The sequence below is a fragment of the Corvus brachyrhynchos genome, unplaced genomic scaffold (assembly GCF_000691975.1).
Source record: "Corvus brachyrhynchos isolate BGI_N302 unplaced genomic scaffold, ASM69197v1 scaffold148, whole genome shotgun sequence".
In the NCBI taxonomy this organism is placed as follows: Eukaryota; Metazoa; Chordata; class Aves; order Passeriformes; family Corvidae; genus Corvus; species Corvus brachyrhynchos.
The window spans coordinates 1,357,846-1,379,285 of NW_008239785.1; the positions used below are offsets into that span (position 1 = coordinate 1,357,846).

A 21,440-nucleotide genomic window follows, 5' to 3' on the forward strand; every position below is an offset into this window, starting at 1 on the left:
CGGGCTGGGCTGCCGCAGTCCCCCCCCGCCGCTGGCGCCCCGGTGGTACCCGAGGGGGTCCTGGCCGAGGCCGGGGGTGGCACCCCGCGGGTAGGGAGGGCTGGAAGGAGCGGGATGCCCCAAGGCGGCATCCCCAGGGCTGTCGGTGCCTTTTGTCCGGAACGGCTGCGCCCGGTGGTATCTGCCAAAGCAGGGTCTTACGGGATGTTTCTCCTTTCCTGCCCTTCCCGAGTTAATTTATGTGGTTTTTTCAGCTGAAAACACCCGCCTGACCAGACTGAAAGTCAGAAAAAAAGCAAGCGCGAGCCCTTCTGTTGATTCCCAGCTTTGGGGCGCAAACACAGCCCTGGAGTAGCTGGGATGTGGGTAACGATCCCGAGTTTCACGTATCTCCGTAGCGGGAGCTGCCTGCCCTAGAGAGCTCTGCAGTTGTCCCGTGGCAGAGCTCCAGCGGCCCGCAGCGTTGACTCGCTCGCTGATGGAGGCTCTCCATGCAGCCCCCTTGGCGTGCGGACCGGGGCGGCTTCTCCCCGGTCCCTGCCTCTTCTTGCCTGCTACTCTTGCTTTTTCGGGCAAGAAAATGCGCTAGCTGGGAGCGTGCTGCTGCCAGATGGGTCTGGGAGTCAGAGACAGGCAGAAGAGGGCTGGGGGGGTTGTGCCTGAAGCAGGCGTTGAGAGATCGGCTCGAGGGAGCTCATCTTCCCGAGCAGAGTTTTGGAAGAGCAGCTCCATCCCTACGCACTCACACGTCCTGGCAGCGGCCCAAGCGGAGCTTTGTGCAGCGGTTTCTAGAAGGAAGGAAAAAAAAAAAAGAAAAAAAGAAAAAACCCACAAGAAACAGCGGAGATGCGGGGGCCGCGGTGAAAGCTTATCCAGGGGCTGCGTGTGCACGGCTATAGGCTCAGCCTCCGCCTCCTCCTGGAGAACCCAGCCTGGCCTTCGGGAAGCAGCGCTCCGCTGTTTTTCCTGCTGGGAAGCCGAGGAAGCTCAGAGCACAAGGGTTCCTCTTCCAGGTCAGGCAGGAAACGGGTGGCAAAGCTGGGGTCTCTGCAGTCCTTGTCGTAGGGTTTAGACACGGTCAGCTCCTCTATTTCCAGCCTGCGGGTTTGCTCCAGCTGCAGTTGGCCGTGGAGGGCATAGCGGGAGGCTGAGGGAAGTCACGTCCCTCAGGGAGATTGGAACTAACAAGTGTTGGGACGCAGAGGGTGACCCGATGCCACCACCCCTTTGGTGCTCGGGGTTCAAGGGCGCCTTTGTGACTGTCCTTGAGGGACGCGTGAGCTTCCCCACCGCAGGGCTTCGAGCGCTGATGTAATTACAGCTTCCCTCTCGCTGCCCCAATTGCATTTAAATCTCCGAAGAATGAGTAATTCCCTACTCGGATACGATAAAGGCTCTGCTGTGGGCCCCGGGGCTGCCTGCTTGGGCTGTGTGTGTTCCTCGGTGGCACCGAGCAGCTCCGCAGTGCCTTTATTTTCAGTCTATGGAGCACTTTATAGTTCCTGCCTGTGCAGAGGGAGAGGCTGGGGAAAGTTCCCTGCATCTGAAGCCAAAAGGTCTGGCCTTGCCCTTGGGCAGGGATCTGGGCTACTGTTTCACAATTTAATTAGCTCTCAGGGTTGCACAGCAGCTTCCCAAAAAGCAGGCAATTAATCTCTAGCCCGTAGGGCAGGAGATGCAGTGTTCCTGTCTGCTGGGTGGGTACCTCAACCCCACGCAGCCCCTGGCCAAGCAGGAAAGATCTGCCAAAAATACCATGGAGCAGAAACACCAGATCATCCAGAGCCCTCTTTGTTCCGCCAGTCACACACTGCCTGCCCTCCCCAGTCACCCTGGCTGTTCCTGCCTGTTTTCCTCGCAGCATCCCTGCCTGGTTTCTTGTCCCTGGTGTGTTGCAGCAGGCAGGGAGCTGCAGCCTCAGTGAGCCTGGGGCGGGTGTGAGGGCCCTTTGGGATAGGGAAACAGTGCCAGGTACTTGATTGAAGTTTAGTTTCCAGATCAAAGCAACATGTGAGAAGGAAGCACAGCAGAGTGTGTTCTTCCTTGTGCCCGATGCTGTGGTGGGGATGCTCACAGTGCCCATCTTGCACTGACCAACAGCTCCTGCGGGGAGGGCACTAGAAAAGTCCAGGGACTTCTGCCCCAAAGAAACTGTGGATGTCCCATCCCTGGAAGCATTCAAGGTCAGGTTGGATAGGACTATGAGCAGCCTTGTACAGTGGATGGTGTTCCCTGCCCATGGCAGGGGGGTTGGAAATAGATGATTTGTAAGGTCTCTTCCAACCAAAACCATTCTATGATTCTAATCCCCCTTATTTGACTGACAAAAGCTTCCTCCTCTCTAGTGGGGCAGAGCATCACTAGGGCTGTGGTTTGCCAGGATTTACAGAGCATAATAGCTCTGCCCCTGGGTTTATAGATTCTGGCAGGTTTTCAGGAGTGTGGCTGGTACAGCCGTGGTTGAAGCAGCACTTCCCAAGCTCACCTTTGCCTCAGAGGGGGCTGCGGGTCCCTCAGCTCCCCGGGGCTCAGGCACAGACCCTGAGCTGCAGAGAAGGGAAGCTGCAGTGCTAAATCAACCTGGTGAGATGTCTGTGCAGTGTGTTAACAACCCATGTACCCCACACCTCCCTGATCCAGCCCAGGCCGGGTGATGTGGGAGCGTTGGGGTCCGCGGTGCTCCGCTGCAGAGGGGGTGGATGCTCCTGCTCACAGCTTTGGTTGGTTGTGATGCTGCACAAAGACAATCCCACAGTGTGGTACTCGTCTTCCTGCTAGAGGTGTAAAGCACTGTGCACTCAGGATCTGCTGCCTAGTAGGAAGACAGGAGAGATCTGCTAAGGTCCCTCATCCTGGTGGGATGTCCCAGGGTAACTGAGGCACGTTTTTGCTGGCAGTTGCTGGTGGTGAGTTGGCAGCAGTGATGCCAAACCCTCCTTGCCTTTGCCAATGCTGTCAGTCAACACCAGATTCATTTCCCTGTGATGTTGAAACACAAGTTGTCGCAGTGGGTGCAAACTGTGCCTGGTGGAAATGCTGAGCAGGGCCCTAAGTGTGTGGAGAGGGGTTCTGTGTGGTGTCTGGGGGTACAGCCTGGTGGGGGCACAGGCTGGCAGCTTTGCTCTGGCAGAAGCCATGAGACAGCATTTGTTCATGGTTCTTAATCCCTGGTTTTCCCATTGCTCAGAGCCCAGCTCCCTTGGGCAGCGTGTGCTGGCTGGTGGGTGAGCCTTGGCAGTGCCGTGGAGCTGGGTGGGGAGCGTCCAGCCCTGCCAGGACATGCCACTGCTGATCAGAAGGCTTCTCTGGCTATTTTATCCATTTACTCTTCCTTACTATTGCATGCTTTTCAGACACTACTTCTCTCACCACCCAGCGCAGGGTATTTTTAGTATTTCAACAGCAGACTTTGTCTCAACGAGACACAAACTTGTGCTAAGTTATGTCCCAGTTTTAAGTGCCACCAAAAAACCACCACCCAGCTCATTTTCAGGAGGGCACTGCATTATAAATAGGCTTTTCTACGTGCACAAAACTCATGGACTCGTCCTTAAAATCTCCTTGAGCGAATGCCCGGGATGTCTGTGGGACACGTGGCCGTGGTGCATCCCCGGGCTGTGCAGGGCCAGCGTTCCTGCTGCCCCGGGGAGCAGCTGCAGCCGCGTGCTGCGGATGCTGGGACTCAGCCCCGGGCTAATATTAGCAGGAACGCGCCAGCGGGACGGTCACAACGCTCTGTGGGTGATGCGCCTTGAATTGAGCAGAGTGGAAAGCCCTGGAGATGGGAGGTGCCTCGTGTTTATGTGAGTGTCTCACTCAGGTCCAAGATCAGTCCCGTAAGCCCGGCCCAAGGGTTTGCAGGATGAGCACTGGGCTGGGAGCTGAGCGTGTGACTGACGGTCCCTCGTGTGCCGGGGCTCAATGCCTGGAAAAGGAAACGCAAAAAAGATCTTTCCGATTTACATCTTGGATCATCCCAACCCTAGGAGTGAAGCAAAGCTCCTCAATTGTTGGATTTCCTGGGCTGTCCCCAAAAAGCGGCACTGCAGCTGGTCTCTTCCGGAGCTCTTCATCACCAGCTTGGTGTGGGCAAAGCTAGAGCCACTCATTGATGTAGCTGGTGCTCCAAGGCAGCAAAGTCACCTCTGATACCCTCAAAGCTGGGTTTACAGCCATTTCAGAGAGTTTTCTCTCTTATTATACATCTACATTTCTCAGTCCAAGACAAAAGGATGGGCTGGAGGGGAATTTTCTGCCAAGTCCTCATGTGGTGGGAGAGGAAGGAGCCAGAGGAAGGTGCCTGTGGGAAGGGAAGTTTTATGTCTTCCCCTGCAGAACTGGCCTTTGAGCCACAGAGTCAAAAAACTGCATCTGCCTGGTCGCAGCAGTGGGTACCTGCTGTTATGGGTTGCGGTTTTCCCTGTGTATATCTTACTCTTTGGGAATAAAAAGGTTGTGAGGGAGTGGGAAAGGGAAGAACAGGACACTGATCTCCGTGTCCGTGTGAACTGGGCTCTGGGGATGGCCTCTGGCCTCGGTTAGGCTGTAGGATCATCCAGAGGTTGTTGTTTACAGCCATGTGATGCAAGGAGCTGTGTGTCCTTGGGGCCGGGCACCCGCTGCGGCACGGAGCAGCGTCCCTGGCTGTGTGACAGCAGGGAGGGCTCCCAGTGCTGGCGCAGGTGAGCTCCTCTGTCCTCATGGGACCAGCCTTGGGCAAAGCGAGCACAGCACTGTGCTGGTCATAAAGAGACCTTTCAGAGGAGCTGGGGTGGGAAGGGACAGGGAGGGGATGAGGAGGAGCCAGGGCAGCTGCTCTGGTTTTGCAGGCGTAGTGCTGCTGCCTGGAGGTGAGTCAGGGGCCGGAGCACGTACACCATGCTGGCTCTTCCCAGGCTCTGGGATCTTGGTAGCACCTTTCCCTTAGTAAGGGACTCACCTAAAATGCTTCTCTCTTTGCTCATTGCCTCTTGGTGGTTCAGGGCAGTGGAGTGAGTAGGTAGCACTTCTGGAACACGCTGGGTCAGCCCTGATAGCTCTGAGTGACCATGGCTCTGTCTCTTGGCCAATACCTGCCAGCAAACCTGGGGCTAAATTACCGCCAGTCATTAACCTGGCACCTCTGGGTGCCCCATGGCCTCACTGGGTGCTGGTTTAGTTTCTGGTTTGCTGCCCCTTCTCGCAGGGAGCTGCTCAGCCCTTTTTGCCAGGAGCCAGGACAGACAGCAGCCGCAAAAGCCTGGACTGGGACATGTCATAAATCCAAAGACAATAATGGTGGCTTCAGAATCACTCCAAATATTTATGTTTCTGACTCTGATATTTAAGGCAGCATCTTTCTGCAGGGCTATCATGCAGGCTCTTTCCCAGCCTCTCTGTCCCCTCCTGCTGCAGTGAGCTCTGGCACCTCTTTGTTCTTTAGAGATGCAACGTGGAGACAAGAAGCCAAGTGACCCTAAATCCTGGTTAAGCTTATTTGAAGCCTGTAAAATGAGTCAGTGCGTCTGAGTTCAGTTTCTGGTGGGGCTGTGCCTGGCTGCTGGGGGTCAGGGTCCCTCAGGGGAGCTCTCTGTGGGCTGTCATGCCCTTCAGCACAGGGATAGTGTTGTGTCCTGGCCACCTCTCCTTTTACACCTGCAGGGTACTGTTTGGTCCTCTGGTGGCACCAGCAGTTTGTACCCAGCTGCTGTGCAGGTGCCAGTGTGGGAGAGCCCTCCTTGGTGCAGGAGACCCCTCCTCACTCCCTTCCCTGCCACAAACAGTGCAGGTAAGGAGTAGCCCTTGGGCAAGAAGGGGTTTGTTGCTGCCTCCAACTTGCTCTGAACAGCTCTCATCTCCTGATGGCTGTGACTCAGGCTTTTACCCTGATTGCTTTTGTGAGGGTGCTGGATGGAGCTCAGCCCTTGGGTCTCCTGGGGACACCTCCAGAGTGGTGGCCCAGGGGCACTGTCGCTCCAAGCTGGCTCTTGGCTGGTTTGTGTGCCAAAAGGGGAGATGCCGTGGGTGGTGTGTGACCCCGCGTCCTCCCAGTGCTGCTGGCACCCAGGCCAGGGCAGTTCAGGGTGGGGTGCCCGCCTGTTGCCCAGGTGTAGGCACAGTCAGTGCCAGCCTCCTGTGGATTGCAGGGCAGGGGACACTGTGACATCAGTCTGTGCCACCATCCTCCGGGCAGTAGAGGTGGCAGTTTGGGACCCACGCAGCAGAAAACTGTCCAGCCCCTTGCTAGGGTGAGCTGCGGGCTCTGCAGCCTCTCCCAGCCCTGGGAGTCATGGCAGGGGTCAGAGGTGAGGGCAGAGGCACTGGTCAGCTGCACTGGTTTGGGAGACATGGAGCATGGTGAGGGCTGTGGTTGGGACCTCAGCTTTTCTTTCATCTTGGCCACTGAAAGCAAAAATACAGGGAAATGTGAAAAGGATGGATTTTATTTTATTTTTCAAAGCACGTTTAATTTGCCAGGGAGGAGGAGGGCTCTGCTCTGCTCTCTGCCAGCCCTCAGGTTTGGACAACAGCTCGCACTTCGGTGCTGGGTGTCCCCTCCAAGAGAGCCATCAGAGCTGGCTGCAGGGACAGCAGCAGTCAGCAAGCAGTGCGGGCAGGAGTGGGCAGCACTGCAGGGCTGAGTGGCTCCTGGGTCCCTCCTTTGCCCTCTTTACCAATTTACCCCTTTTCTGTTGCTTTTTAACCAGTATGTTGCAACACCACCCATCAAAGCATCTTCTCAAATGGAGACTTCACTGATTTAATCACCCAGTCCCTGCCACCCAGGCTGGTCACCCACCCGAGTCACTCTCCATGTCCCTTCTGTGGGCACTGGGATTCATGACTCCTGGGGATGGCATCTGTGGCACCAGCATGGGGCAGGCTGGGCTCTGCAAGACCATCTGCATCATACTTTTGTCTCTGGGTAATCGTTTCAAGGCATTTTAGAAATATTAGTGAACCAAACCAAATCTACAGCCCCACGGGAGGCAGAGAAAAGATTTATTTCTCTCCTTCCTCCTCCCCTTATGAAAGGAAACTGGAGCACAGACCGGAGACAGGAGCTGGAGTGAGCCCATGGCTGAGCCAGTAATGCAATCTGCTGGGCTGGATACCCTGTGTTTTATGTAATTTTCTATACAAGTATGAAATGAATATAAGGGATGTAAAATATATCTGGAAGCATTTTGCTGCGAGTTAATGGTTATGTAAACCCAAGTGTAATAGAGAATCAAGCTCAAATCTTTTGAGAACTGCATTGTAGAGACTGGAAAGCTGGGATTTTGTATTAATCTGAGTGTGGATTTTGGGGTTTTTTTTTCTATTCTTAGTCCTGACTTTGCTTTTGCATGTTCATTTCTGGGAAATGAGAGGTTTGCTGCATCAGCCTCAGGCTGTTTTATACCTTGTTGTGAGTGAGAGAAATGCTGCTTGGAAAGCTTTGATTGATGTCAGAACCCTGAACTTACATTTATGCCCAAATTTCCACCAGAACTCACCTCTTGGTACCATTTACACCGTTCAGGAAGGCCCTGCATAGTGACAGCGCATTGCCAGCCTTGTCTTGTACATGTAATTTGTGTCAGACCGTGCAATCTACTGCAACTTCTTTTGGAGGCTGTCTGTGAAGTCAGAGAAAGGATTTATTTGTGCATAAACTGTTCATAACTTACTCAGGATAGTGTGAGAGTCAGGCTACCACAGCAGAGTGTCACTGCATATATATATATGTGTGTATATATATTTATTTTTATATGTAGTGCAGCAAGGTTGGTTTATTGGTAAGGGAAAGGTACGAAGCCTCCTGGCACAAGAACAGGGAGGGGATTCAGCAACCCTTACTTCTCGTCTTTCTTATGTTAGATCACCAGAAGCTTTGAGAAATGTGCTTTTAAAATTTCCTGCTTTGGTTTCTGTGGATGTGAGAGGGGATCTGAGTCTCTCGGGCTGTTTCGAAGCTGTGTGTGTACTCACAAAATCCTGCCAGCATGTGCAGCATCTCTTGCTGCCTGCACTACCAGGGGTTTTCCATCTCAGACCCATGATTTTGATCCCATTGATGGGCTTTGTGGACTTGGGAGCACCTTGCTGAGGATGGGGTAGAGTTATCCTGCTCTGGCCCTGCAGCAGGGGTGCAGCTCCCTTCCCTTTCTGCTGTGGGACCTTTAGGGTTACTACATGGTGGATACACCCCATAGGTATGTGCAGAACACCCAACTTGCCCTCATAACTGAGCCTCTAGTTCACTCCCATGCACCCATCTCTGGTATGGGTGGTGGCAGCTCTTCAGTGGCATCACCCAGGGTAGGTTTGGATCAGCCAGACCCAGCTGGCCCCATGGTAACGTGGCCAAACCCTCTTTGCTCTCAGCCTGGCCCAGAAAAGCTCCGTGAGCACCCTGCTGCCCGTGACAGGGCTCTGGGAAGCTTTAAGGGCTGTGAGCAGTGAATGCTGTGTTGGGTTTCCAAGGGTTCCTTGAAAGATGAGAGCTGCAGCCTCCCCCCTTTCCTGCCCGGGAACAGGAGGTGACCATCTGGTAGCAGTTTAGAGCGAGCCCTCGCTCTCAAACGGTGCCATTGTGTGGTGGGAAATAACGGGGCGCCGGCTGCCCCGGCCCCATAAGGCTCTTATGTGTCCAAAAACCCAAGGAAAGCTCTCTGTGCTTAAGCAAGCAAGCAAATGTAACCCCTGGGTTACGGGGACCACGTGAGGGGCACAGGATGTTTAATGGGAAGCAGTTGGGCGCTGCGGCCGCGACAGAGCTGGAGGCTCCGGCTGGGAAGCAGGTCCCCGAGGAGTCAGCATCCCTTGCTGTTTATTTTGGTCTCCTCCCGAGCTCTGTGCATAGATGTTTCCTTGTATAAAGCCTCCCCTGGCCTGTTAGTGGGATATTCTGTTTAAACAGGGAAGAGAGGAGGAGCAGATGTTGCAGATGTTCCCTGGCTGACCCCCGCGGGGTGCCCGGAGCCAGGCAGGGTGAGCCATGGTGGCAGCATGCTGTGTGCTTCAGTGCTTCCAGCTGGGAGATGTGGAGTCCTTGTGCAGGAGCCAGATCCCTTCATGGCATCTGCGCACCCTTGGATTGCCTGGGCCTCCCAAGGAGGGCCTGTTCTTCTGCGAGAGCTGTGCATGTGGGAGTACCCAGTGCCACTCGCTTGTGACGTCTCTGGAAGACTCTTGGCTGTTGCATGAGCTGCTGGGATTTGAACCAGACCTCTGCCCTCTCTTCCCAGTTGACAGAATCCCTAAAGAGCAGCTTTAGCTGATGCCGTGTGACCTGGCTGGGGGGTGACCGGGAGGACACAGTGGCCTCACTGCACAGCCACCCCCAGCACTGCTGCATAAAACAGAAAGAGAAATCAATGTTGTCTCTTTTTTATCCCCAGTGCCAGCTTGGGGAGCATTTGAGCAGGATGAAGGCACACATTTCTTGCCCCCAAGTGCCTGTCTGGCATGTGTCACGTTTGGGTTTTCAGGAGTGTGTGTCCTCGTGCACAGCCAGCAGAGCCGCCTCGGAGAGCCCGTGCCTCCCTCATCCAAAAGAAGGATTAGCAGTGGTATTTTTGAAGCCAGCCCTGCAGAGTTGGGTGGTGCTGAGCAAAACTCCATGACCTTGAGAGGTTTGCAAAGCTCTAGTCCCAAAGGGACATCGCAGTGAGTGGCTCCCAACCCTGACATGGTGGTGGTGGTGGGCTGTTGCAGAGGTTGCATCTGATAGGAAGCACTTGGAAATCTCATTTTAGGGGATTTTGGGCTTTCCCTGCCCAAAAGCTGCTGCCTTCAGCAGTGGTGGGTTGAGCCAGAGATGTCTGGATGGGTCTGGAATGGGTTGAAAGGAAGCACATGCCAAAGGCAGTGCAGGTTGTGCCCAGCCCCACGTGCACCTCCAGAGGAAGAGAAGGAAGGGTGGTGCTCAGCACCTCTGCCACCTTCCCTGCCAGCTTCCTCTGACACCAGCCAGTCAGTGGGATGCTGCTGGTGGGGCTGGGGAAGCTCTGCTTGTGCCTGGAAAATACGATAGTGGGGACAATCCTGCAGCGTGGCCAGCCCAGGCCCTGCTCAGGGCAGGGACACCTTGTTTGGGGCTCTCAGGAATATGGCAGGGACCTGGAGCCCATGGGGACATGGAGAATTAGCCACAGCTGCCTGTGTGGGGCCCTACAGCCCTGCCTTGCCTTCAGCTCCTGTTTTTGTACGGAATACGGACACTTCCCCGCAGGAAGCCGGGAGGAGGGTCATCTGGAGCACAGGCTGTTTACTTTCCTTTCCTGGCTCTGGGCAGGACACACTATTTATAAGTTTTTTCTCTTTTTTTGAGAGATGTTGTGCTTCCTGAGGTCCTTCTCTCTTCTCATGCAAGGAGGAGAGAGGCGATGCTGAGCAGGGAACTCCAGCCATGCTCGGTCCCTTTGAGGGCCACCATTGCTGAAGGTGACATTCCCGAGGATCGTGTTCGTGGCAGTGGGGCTCTGTCTCTGAGGTGGAAACACAAACCCTCTTGGTCACAGTCCTTCTCCTTTCTCATGCCTGGGATGTCTGACCTTCTCCAGACCATGCTGAATTCAGGGCAGCAGCCAAATGTGCCAGCAGGACAAGCTGGGTACCGAAATCCCCGTGAAACCATGAGATGGATGCCCCATCCTGCAGAGCCGTGGGTGAGAAAGCTCCTGGGTTGTCCCCAGGCAAGTTGGTGACCCTGCTGGAGAGGGAATGCCACTGGGAGCAGGGGTTCCTCATGATGTTGCTGTCAGAATCTGTGCTGAGCCATTTCTACCTCTCCTCTGGGGTGAAGGTTCCTCGCCCAGCCCCTCAGTACCCCCTTCCTGCCCTCAGCACAAGGGAGGAGTTATCTGGAGGCCTTGGCTGTCCTGAGACTGTAATCATGGTTCTGCAGCTCTGCCTAAGGCTGTTTGAACCCCTTTGTGTCTGGGCTTTGACCTTTTTCTCTTTTCTCCAACTGAAGGACCTGGAAAAAAGCCATTTTTGGGTGTTGTAATTCAGTCCAGCCCTTTGATAAGGACAGGGGCTGGCTGTGCTCCAGCAGAAAGACCACATGGGTGGCATTGAACAGATTTACCCTGGGTGTGGGGCACTTTGGGGGGTTTAAAGTCCAAAGAAAGGGCCATGTGGGTCAGCACTGCCATTGGGTTACCCACCACTTCTTCAGGAAGTGGCAGCAGGGCTCAGAGGAGTGGAGATGATGGATGCTGCTCATGCGAGGAGCCCTTGGAGGTCAGCAGGGCTGTTTGTATCCAAAGCTCATTAGCAGGTCAGAAAGAAATCCCCAAACCACTTGGCGTTGAGGGATCTCCAGGGCAGTGTTCTTTAAGGAAAGATACTCTTCAGCATTTCCTTTGCTGTCGGGTTCCTTGAGAGCATTTACCCTGTTCCTCAAGACACGTCTCTCATGAGGTTATAGGGCTGCTTGTTGAAGGGAAGAGGTGGGGACTGAGCTGGCTGGAGGAGTGACAGGAGGGTTTTAAGAGCCTGATGTGGACAGAGCTGTGGTTCCATCCCTCAGGGAGCTGCCAGTGCCTGGCAGTGCTGTGTCCTCTGCTGCTCTTGCCCACCCAGCTTTGCTCAAGGCCAGGCAGGGGCTCCCTGTCGGGTCGTCCCTTCCGCTCTCTTTGTTTCCAGCAAAATGCAAACTAGGCTTGGCTGGTGCATTGTTCAAACTTGGGATTTTTTGGGGAAAAAAAATAGCTAAAATGTAAGTTTCTGGATTAAGTGTGTGATGGAGAAGGGAAACTGTAGAAAACCTGTGCTGGAGGGTCTGAGCTCCAGCTCCGGGTTGGAGACCTGAGAGTTCAAACACGTTGAAACAGCTCTCAAGTGTGGGGCTTTTTTTGGATTAATTATTCTGGGGATGCAGAGAACTGGGGCTTGGACACAGACCTGCAGTGCATGAGCTGTGCCAAGCACAGACTGCAGGGCAGGGACTGCTGCAGGGAGCATCCCACCCCTGTGAGCGGGTGATGGCGTGGCTGGGAGAGCTCCACAGAAGTCAGAAAACAGATAAATCTGAGAAAAAAACACCTTTAGTTTTCTTTACTGCCTCCCTCCCTTCTTCTACCCATGTCTGAATATTTCTGGGATGCAAGACAGACTGTTTTGTCACAAGGTGCCCTTTGTGGGACCCTTCCTGGGTTTTACGGGGGGGTGAGTGTTGTGCTTTGGTGCTTCCCTCTCTCCACAACCACAGAGCAGCCGTGCTGCTGTTCCCATCAGGCTGACGCTGAGGTTGGATCTCTCTGTGCATCCCTCCCTGCCCACACCAGCTGGGACACCACCCTTGGGAGCCCATCCCAGGCTCCTGTTGCTTCCCAGCAGTTCCCGTGCTGGGGTCTGACCCACAACTGGGGGATGCGGGTGTGTGTCCACTCACATCTGTCTGTCCCTGAGCACAGAGAGGGTTTTTTGGGTCACTAATATGGAAAATCCTGGGGATGCTCCTGCTCCCAGGCTCCTCAGTGCCCATCCAGCCTGGCTGTGCAGCCTGGGGTTCATATAGAGCAGTTTTGGGGTATTCCCCCCAAAAGGGGAAAGCAGCCCAAGATATTTATCCTCACATTTCAACCCCTGGGAGTCTCCCTGTGTTGTGGCTTGTCTGACACGTGAGTCCCAGCTCCGAGGGCCCTGCTTGCCTCACCATCTCCTCTGGTTTCCCTGTGCTGCTGCCGGGGGACGTGACCACGGCTGTCCCAGCCCCTGCTGGCCGGACAAAGGAGGTCACATCTGCTGCTGCCCCGCCTGGTGTCAGCAGAGGCGGTGGAGCAGAGCTGGGTGGCTGCCACGTGGATGGGTCCCCCTCCTTGTCCCACCGGCTGGACTCAGCAGTGACCGAGGGCTCCTGTCCAGCAAATGCATGTGCCCAAGGGACAGAGGGTCCCCACGTCCCCAAGCTGTGCCACATCCCCACGTCCCCAGGGGGGTCAGAGCAACCCTGGAGCAGAGATGCTTCCTGCATGGTGGCTCCTCTCCAGCTCCACCCCAGGGGTGGGAGGACATCCTGGGATGAGGCAAGGCTGTGCTCCAGTGTCTCCCTGGGATCCTGATGTCTTGTGGGATCTCAAGCCCAGGCTTTTAGAGGCTAAATCTCCCTGCTGCTGTTCTGTTGATGTAAAGGAAGGATGGACTCATTGCTGATGCTCATGCTGGCCATCGGCAGCGTGGCTGTCACCACACTGGGCTGTCACCACACCAGCTCAGCCTCACCTCGTGGAGGCTTCTTTGGGATCCCAGGGCAGAGCTGGTGGGCTGCCACGTGGATGGGTCCCCCTCCTTGTCCCACCGGCTGGACTCAGCAGTGACCGAGGGCTCCTGTCCAGCAAATGCATGTGCCCAAGGGACAGAGGGTCCCCACGTCCCCAAGCTGTGCCACATCCCCACGTCCCCAGGGGGGTCAGAGCAACCCTGGAGCAGAGATGCTTCCTGCATGGTGGCTCCTCTCCAGCTCCACCCCAGGGGTGGGAGGACATCCTGGGATGAGGCAAGGCTGTGCTCCAGTGTCTCCCTGGGATCCTGATGTCTTGTGGGATCTCAAGCCCAGGCTTTTAGAGGCTAAATCTCCCTGCTGCTGTTCTGTTGATGTAAAGGAAGGATGGACTCATTGCTGATGCTCATGCTGGCCATCGGCAGCGTGGCTGTCACCACACTGGGCTGTCACCACACCAGCTCAGCCTCACCTCGTGGAGGCTTCTTTGGGATCCCAGGGCTGTGCCTACCCTGACCCTGTGCCTGTCTGGGTGCTGTGGGGTACAGAGGGTATTTATAGCCCATGGCATTTGGATCCAGCAGTGGTTCCCTTTCCGTGGAGCTCGGCCTTTTTTTTCTGGCTGGATCCTGTGTGGAGCAGGGGTCAGTTGTCCCCTTCCTTGTATCAGGGTCTCAAGTCCATGTGCTCAAAACATTTCAGTCTTTGGTTCACGTGGTCTCTACGTTTGTTTTTAAGGATATGAGCTTCTGTGGCTGCCACCTTTGGTTTTCTTGCTGCATTTATATGGGTTTGGTGCTCTCCTGGGATTGTTTCCCTGTTCCCAACTCGGATTTTGCTGGCAGTGCTCACAGGAAAGCCTCTGTTTATCTGTGAATCCTTTGGATGTGAGAGGGAAAGCAAAGTGTTGGAAGCTGGATTGCTGTCTTCCCCCAAATCCAGTGCCCTGCTCTGCCATACCGTGGTGGGACCCTCTGCTCCCCTCTGAGTGTGGGATGGAGGGCAGTGTGAGGATAATCTCCACTCTGGGGCTGAATTTCCTGGCTCTGGTATGTTTTGTTACTGGGTTTTTAACTTGTCTGGAGAGGCAGGGCCTGGCCTTCGATCCCCAGCTGCTTAAATGGATGATGAATGCTGGGATGGAGGAGCAGAAATGGAGTTATGAGCCTTGTGCAGTGTCTGTAAGCATCTCTGGAGACACTCAGGTGAATGGTAACTAAATCCTGAACTACTTCTCATGTTTTTCAGCTCTGAAAAGATCCTTTGAGGTCGAGGAGGTAGATCAGTCTTCAAATTCCTCCACCCCACAAAGACGGGCCCCGAACACCCTCCTCCGGTCCACCGTATCCAGCTCCACGCAGAAGTTTCAGGAACTCGGCGCCAGGAATTCGGAGCCATCCACCCGACATGCGGAGCCCACAGTGCAAAGATCCCCCAAGCCCCCTCTGAGGAGAGTGGAGCTCTCTGGACCCAAACTGCCCGAGCCGGTGTCCAGAAGAACAGAAATCTCCATTGACATCTCATCCAAGCAGGTGGAGAACTCCACCTCGGGCTTGTCGCGGTTCGGCCTCAAACGAGCAGATGTGGGGCACAAACCCCCCGAGCCTACCCCCAGGAGGACTGAGACGGCCGCGCGGCCGGCCGAGAGCTCGGAGCCTGCCCTGCCCACCCAGGCGCACCAGGCCGAGCCAAAGCCGCAGCCGGTGCCCGTGGAGAGCCCGCCAAAGAGAGAAGAAGGTGAGTACAGCCCTCGGGCTGGTCCCTGCCTCGGGTGTCACCGAGTGCTGTGTGCTGCTCTTTTATCTCCCGTGGCGACGCCTCTCGAGGCTGCTCCGGGATCTGTGCTCAGATGTGTCCGTGCTCGTGGCTGTTAGCCTTGGGTTTATCCTGCCTGAAGGAGCTGTTGGGTTCGATAAGAAATGCTATAGAGCCTGGAAGGAAAGAAAAAAGGGAACGCAAGAAGGCTGGGTGCTTGCAGGAAATGACAGCTCTGCCAGCTCGGGCCCTGTGTGCAGACCCACAGAGCCCTGCAGAGGCTCCGAGGGGCGGGAGAGGTGCTGGCTCTGGAAGTGTTGCTGGGATATCGTTGTTTGGTGGTGTTGTTTATGGTTGTGGGGCAGGAACCGCCTGTTCATTAGCAGAAGTCAGGGTTTTTTGACCTTGGAGCCAAGGTCCAAAAACATCATGGATCAGAGCCACTATTAAACTGGAGACCTGGCTTATATTAGCTCTATCTTGTTTTCAATTAATCCCATATTAAAGCCAGCTTCCCTCCCTCACCAGCTGTCATTTTTTCTCCATAACATTTTGGAGATTTTCCTTTCAGACCCGTTAATTACCTTTCTGCTCTCTATTGCCCACGAGCTCTCTCCTGTGAGGGATGCAGTGGCTGGGTGGAGGGCACCCCCTCCCTCCCCACCCTGTGCCTCTCTCCGGGGGCTGTGGGATGGGGTGGGGTGGCTGAGCCAGGACCTTGGGGGTCCGTGCCTGGTCCTGGAGCTGGACCAGGGGTTCCATGCCCTCTCTGGGTGCTGCCTCGTGGTCACACAGACCTGCAGAGAGGCCAGGCTGTGGTGTGTGCTGGTTTAAAACCAAGTCAGGAGTCAGCAGGGGAGCTGATGTCAAACCTGCAGGGCTCAAGTGGGTTTTTCTTACTGTGCATGGTGTAGGTGTGGCTTTTCTGAGCTGGGTTTTTTGACAGGTTGGGCCATCTCCAGCTGGGCAGAGCTGAGCTCTGAGCCCCAGCCCAAGGATGGGGTTTGTGTGAGCCCCCCTCTCTGTCCCAAGCTGCCGTGTGTGGTGCCCAGGAGGCCCATCCTATCCCATGGGTGGGTGCTCAGCCTCGTCCTGCTGGGTCTGGGCTGCTCTGGGTGTCCCAAGCTCTGAACCCCACAGATGGTTGGGCACTTTAAGAGCAGAAAAGTGTCTGAGCTGCTGAATCCTCCAGCTGCCCAGGGCTAGGGGAGAGGGAGAACAGCTGCTGGCATGAGTGTTACCCCTGAGCCCAGCTGTCTGGAGTCTGCCTTACAGCATGAGCCAGCCCTGGCCTGGTACAAAAGGGGCTTTCAGTCCAAATGTCTCCAAGAATCATCACAGAATGGTTTGGCTTGGAAGGGACCCTAAAGATCATCTAGGTCCAACCCCACTGCCACGAAGAGCCAGGAGACAGAGTTGGAGGGGTCATGAGGGCTCTGTCTCATTTTCCCCATGTGTCAGCACAAGGGTACAGCCCAGGGTCACTGCCAGAGCACGTGTCCCCTTCCTGATCATCTCCTCCTGCCCCACTGCCATGGCTTGAGGTTGCCCAAGGACCCCATTTTGGGGTGCTCCTCCCCTTGGTCCACAACACCCACCCTGAGGTGATGCTGGGCACGTGGGTGGCCTCTCTCCTTGTTGCTGGTGCAAGAACACAGAGAGATTTGGGGTGGCTGCACAGGGACCCTCAGGATGTCCCATGGGTGGGTGCAGGCATGTCTCCAATGCTCTCCAGCTCCACTGCAGCTTTGGCCCCACCACAACCCCCCCAAATGAAAACTCTGCCTCTCCCATGTCTGCAGCAGAGACAACGTGTGGCAAGTCCTTCTCCAGGGTTTGGGTCACCAGGAGGTGCTCCTGTGGCACTGGACGCCCCGGGATCCAGTTGCTGGTGGCTCTCCAGCACAAACAGCTGAGCAGGGGATGCAGGCATCTGCCTCCAGCTGTCCTCACTGCTGTGCTGGGCCTTGCCTTCCCCAGCTGTCAGGCTCAGCTGCCTTGCTCTTAACCCCTCGTCCTGCTGCTGAAGGTATGCAGGAGAGCGTGTAGTGCAGGAAGAGGTCGGTCAGAGGAGAATAACAGTCCCAGGGAGCTTGGCAGTTCAGAACAAACCACAGAGGAAAGGAGTAATTTCAGTGCTGAACTTCATTAGGGCGGCGTGGCTGGCGGTGTGGGCTGAGCCCACTCCAGAGCTGGGCTTCCCGAGGTGGGAGGAGGGCAGGAAGTGTTTAATGGGGCAAGAAATATTCCTTCCCATCCATGTTCTCCCTCTCTGAGTCTTTGCTCTCTCCTGCACTCCCTGGGGAGCGTTTGCTTCCTTTGTGCTGGTGTAACATTGAATTGGGCCATTAATGACAGGGAGGTGGGACAGAGGCACCCACCCGTGTGGGACGTGCCACTGCAAAGGCAGACTTTGTGTCCCCAACGTGGCTGGTGCGCCCCAGCAGGGACAGGGAAATGTGATGGGATAACCAGGGGATGTGGATTGCTATAGCTGGAGTCTGCCAGAGCAATCTGAGCTGGGCTGTGCAGTGGGTGCAGGCAAGGGGAGGACATGTAGAGGGCAGAAAGAGGCACAAGCAATTAAAAATAGCCATAAGAACAAGGTGAGGGCAAGGGCTGTTTCTGAACCCGCAGCCCTGGGCACTGTGGGAGGCTGTCTTTGCTGTGCAGGACTTACCAAATGTGAATATCCAAATCTGGCCGCCCGTGGCTGGGGCTGAGCTCTCCCAGGCTCCTGCCGTGGGCAGCAGTTCACACCCAGTCCCAGGGCACTGGCCTGGGATGGAGCTGGCAGAGGGAGGATGTTCCTGCCCTGTGCTGGCAGGGCAGGTCTGAGCAGGGATGTGGTGCCAATGTGGCAGGAGCTGGTTCATCCCTGTGAGGAGAGGAACAGGGAATCACTGTGGGAGCAGCAGTGCTTCATCCAGAGACATCCACCTGCCCTCTGCAATGGAGGGATCTCAAGGCATTCACATGAGCTGGATGAGGGACAGGCAAATCCTCAGGAAAAGCTACATCAAATCCATCATGGGGGATCCTGTCACTTCCTCCTGCCACAGCATCACCTTCCACTGTGCCTCCCATCTCTGGTTTTGTGCTTGTTTGGTTGAACATCTTGGCCTTCTCTTGTTCCTTGCAATGTGTGGTGGTCAGGCTTGGAGAGAGGGGCAGGCATTGCTGGCCCCAGAAAAGTTAATGGTTTCCATTTTGGTTTAATAATCTCTTTCTACTTCCCCCAGTCTGAACCTGTTTGTATTGATGGCTCGGTTCTGGGATGTCAGGTGATGGATTGGAAGCACTCCCAGATGATAAGTGGAAGCTGGTTTGATCTGCTGCTCCTTTTTGTCTCCTCACAAGCTGCTGTGGTTGCCCTGTTCCTGGGGACAGCGCCCAGCCAGCCAGGCAGGCTCTGTCCCACCCTTGCTCCTGCCCCGTGAGCCTTCCTGGCAAGGATGCTCTGGAGCTTGTTTAGATAAATCAAGGCAGATACAATGAATAATGGGAACATTCACCTAAAACAGGGACGTGACCTTCCTCTCTCCCACCGTGCAAAACAGCCCGAACCATCTCTGAGCTTTCAGCTCAGTTGGTGTTTTTGTCCCATGGCCACTTTGGGACAGCCACACAGGGTGCCAGGTGCCTCTTAAAACTCAGCAGAGTCCCCCCTCCTGTTTTGCTGCAGAACAAGCAGGACAGCATCAGAAGAGTGAAGCAATTCAACTCCTTCACTCTTTTTTCCAGCTTGAACCCTTACGGAAAGACTTTTCTTTAGAACTCCCATAGAGTTGGGCTAAAATTTAAACAATTAAAGACCACTTAAAAATAGAATGAAGGAAACTTTGAGGTCCTTGTGAAAAGCAGGGACCTGTTGCTGTGTGCTGGCAAGTTGTGGTGGGAGCTCTAGCCCAGTTTCCCTCTACCAGCTTCAAGCCTCCATCCTGCCATGGGCACCCAGGGATGGAGAAGCAAAGCCAAACAAGCCTTGGGGTGACTTTTCTTCTGTCCTGTGCTGCCAGGGTGACACCAAAGTGTGGGGCTGCCAGGGTTAGAGGGGTTTGGACAACTCTTAACACAGCGATGCTCCCTGGGATGGAGAGCCCGGGGCTGAGTGGAGATGCAGTGAGTCACCATTTCCAGCTCTTCCACTGTACAAAGAGATTAAATCTGTAGGTAAATGTTTCCTCCAAAACCAGCTGACACATTCAGGCTAGGTTACGGGCAGTCTTTTTTTGTTCTTGTTATTATTTTTAATGGGAAAGTGCCTACAGCTCAGGATTCCAAATGGAAGGGCTGAGTGGGAAACGCTGAGTCTTGGTTTGTGAACGCAGGTGCCAAAAATGAGATAATCTGGAAAAATCTAGAACTGCAACACCAGTGACTTGGAAAGAAGAGCAGCAGCATGTGTGGGGGAGAGGAATGTGTCCCATCACAGAGACACTGCCTGATCCAGGGCACCACGTGCACGGCGAGGGCACCGCCTGCTCCTCCTCCCTCGCTGTGCTGTAGGAAGCAGCCAGTGCTCCTCGGTGTGCTTTGGGGTGTATTGAGGGCACTGAGGATGCCAGGAGGAGGCTGGGGGATGTGGCTGTGATGGTGCTCGTGTTGCATGTCTCTGCCCCCCGGGAATGTTGTCCCCAAGTTATGTTGTGTTCATCTCTGGTCATGCTGGCATGCACGTATCCCTTCTTTGCGTGGGCACAGTTTGTGTGGGTGCTGTCCCAAGTGGATGCTCCAGCTGGGCAGGACACATCCCAGGAAGTGAGGCTGTCCACTGCAGCCAGCCAGACCCAGGAGGATTTGTTTGCCCTGCTGGAAGTCCCTGCGGGCCCATAGGAAAAGCAGCGACCTCCCCAGTGGAGCTTCATTATGCAAAGGGATAGTTTCCCATAGGAAACACCACGGTTCCCACTTCCTTTCCTTGCCACACGTCACGTCTGAGACCAGGAGAGGGCGAAGCTGGGGATGCTGCATCCAGATCTGGGGCTTCCAACATCAGAAGGACACGGAGGTGCTGGAGAGAGTCCAAAGGAGGCCATGGAGATTCCCCAGGGGCTGGAGCCCCTCTGCTCTGGAGCCAGGCTGGGAGAGCTGGGAGTGTTCACCTGGAGAAGAGAAGGATCCAGGGAGAGCTCAGAGCCCCTTGCAGGACCTAAAGGGGCTCCAGGAGAGCTGGACAGGGACCTTGGACAAGGGGCCTGCAGTGACAGGACAAGGGGAATGGCTTCTCGCTGCCACAGGGCAGGGTTAGATGGGATATTGGGAAGAAATTCTTCCCTGTGAGGGTGGTGAGGCCCTGGCACAGGGTGCCAGAGAAGCTGTGGCTGGCCCATCCTGGGAAGCGTCCAAGGCCAGGCTGGATGGGGCTTGGAGCAACCTGGGATGGTGGAAGGGCAGGGGTGGGACTGGGTGGTCTGTAAGGTCCCTTCCAACCCAAACCAATTTATGATTCCGTGCTGAGCTGCAGAGTGACCCTGGCTCTGGGCTGAGTGACCTGGCAAGTCTCTTCCATGGCTGGGTTGGGTCTGTGGGTGAGGCTGTGCATCCATGTCATCTCCTCACCTCCTGAACCTTGCAGGAAGGATCTGGGGTGAATGTGTGTCTGCAGAGGTCGGAGCCTCCTGCTCCAGGCAGGAGGTGACCGACTGCAGGCTCACCTGGCTGTGGCTCATGGGGTCTGTGCTCCAGCTGTGCTGTGAGCCCTGAGCACTCTGTGATGAAAACTGGGGCAGCCCCTGGACAGAGGTGCCTTTGCTGGCTGAGAAATGGGTGAGTGCTCCTGCCTGCCGTGGGATTTGTGTTCATCCAAGTGGTGCTGAAAGGCAAAAGGAGACACAGCCCTGGCTGAGGGGGGCATGTAGGAACTGGAACCAAGATTTTCTCTGTTTATCTTGTGGTATTTGCATGTCTGGAGCCCATGACAGTCGTGCTGGGGAACATGCTCCGCACCCATCCACTCCTTTGGATCCTCCAGCTTTCCCACATTTAGGCTAATCATCCTACAGGCTGATAAGGCAAATAAAATCCGTTATCTCGACCAAGATAAAACAAAGAGTTTGCTTTGATCTCCTGCAGTAAGGCCTGGCCACTGGTTTTGTGACTTCTCTGCTGTCTGCCGGGGGAGGGAAGTGATGGCAGTGGTGATGAACCTTCTGTAATTAAGGAATCGTTCTCTTTTAAGCTATTTCTAGACTGCTGTCCCTGCCTGAGATGTTTCTGTTGGCCAGTGGTTGAAGGGACACCATAGGCTGGGTGCAGCGCCAACTCCATAAACTGTGTCAGAGGAACTGAAGGAGATTATAGAGAGATAACTTTGTTTTGAGAAGATCAAACGTTGTTGTGAACAAAAAAGATAAGTTGACAGCAAGCCAGTTGTGTTCTTTACTCCTCCAGCAAACAAACAGACACAGACACACTTCTACATTGTCAAAAATGCCTTGATGAAGCTGAAGTGTATGTGGCTAAAAATGGAAAAAGCAGCTGGTCTTGGATG

The 21,440-nt window shown here is 55.1% G+C and overlaps 1 protein-coding gene across 4 annotated transcripts in view; it reads left to right on the forward strand.

Annotated features, from left to right (window-relative positions):
* The window catches only part of SEPT9 (septin 9), a 134,576-nt gene that overhangs the window by 65,796 nt on the left and 47,340 nt on the right, over positions 1–21,440 (forward strand). For all 4 annotated transcript variants that reach the window (XM_017743227.1, XM_017743229.1, XM_017743230.1 and 1 more), the window contains one exon: positions 14,441–14,929. In XM_017743227.1, coding sequence (XP_017598716.1) covers positions 14,441–14,929 — 489 coding nt within the window. The remainder of the gene's footprint in view (positions 1–14,440; positions 14,930–21,440) is intronic.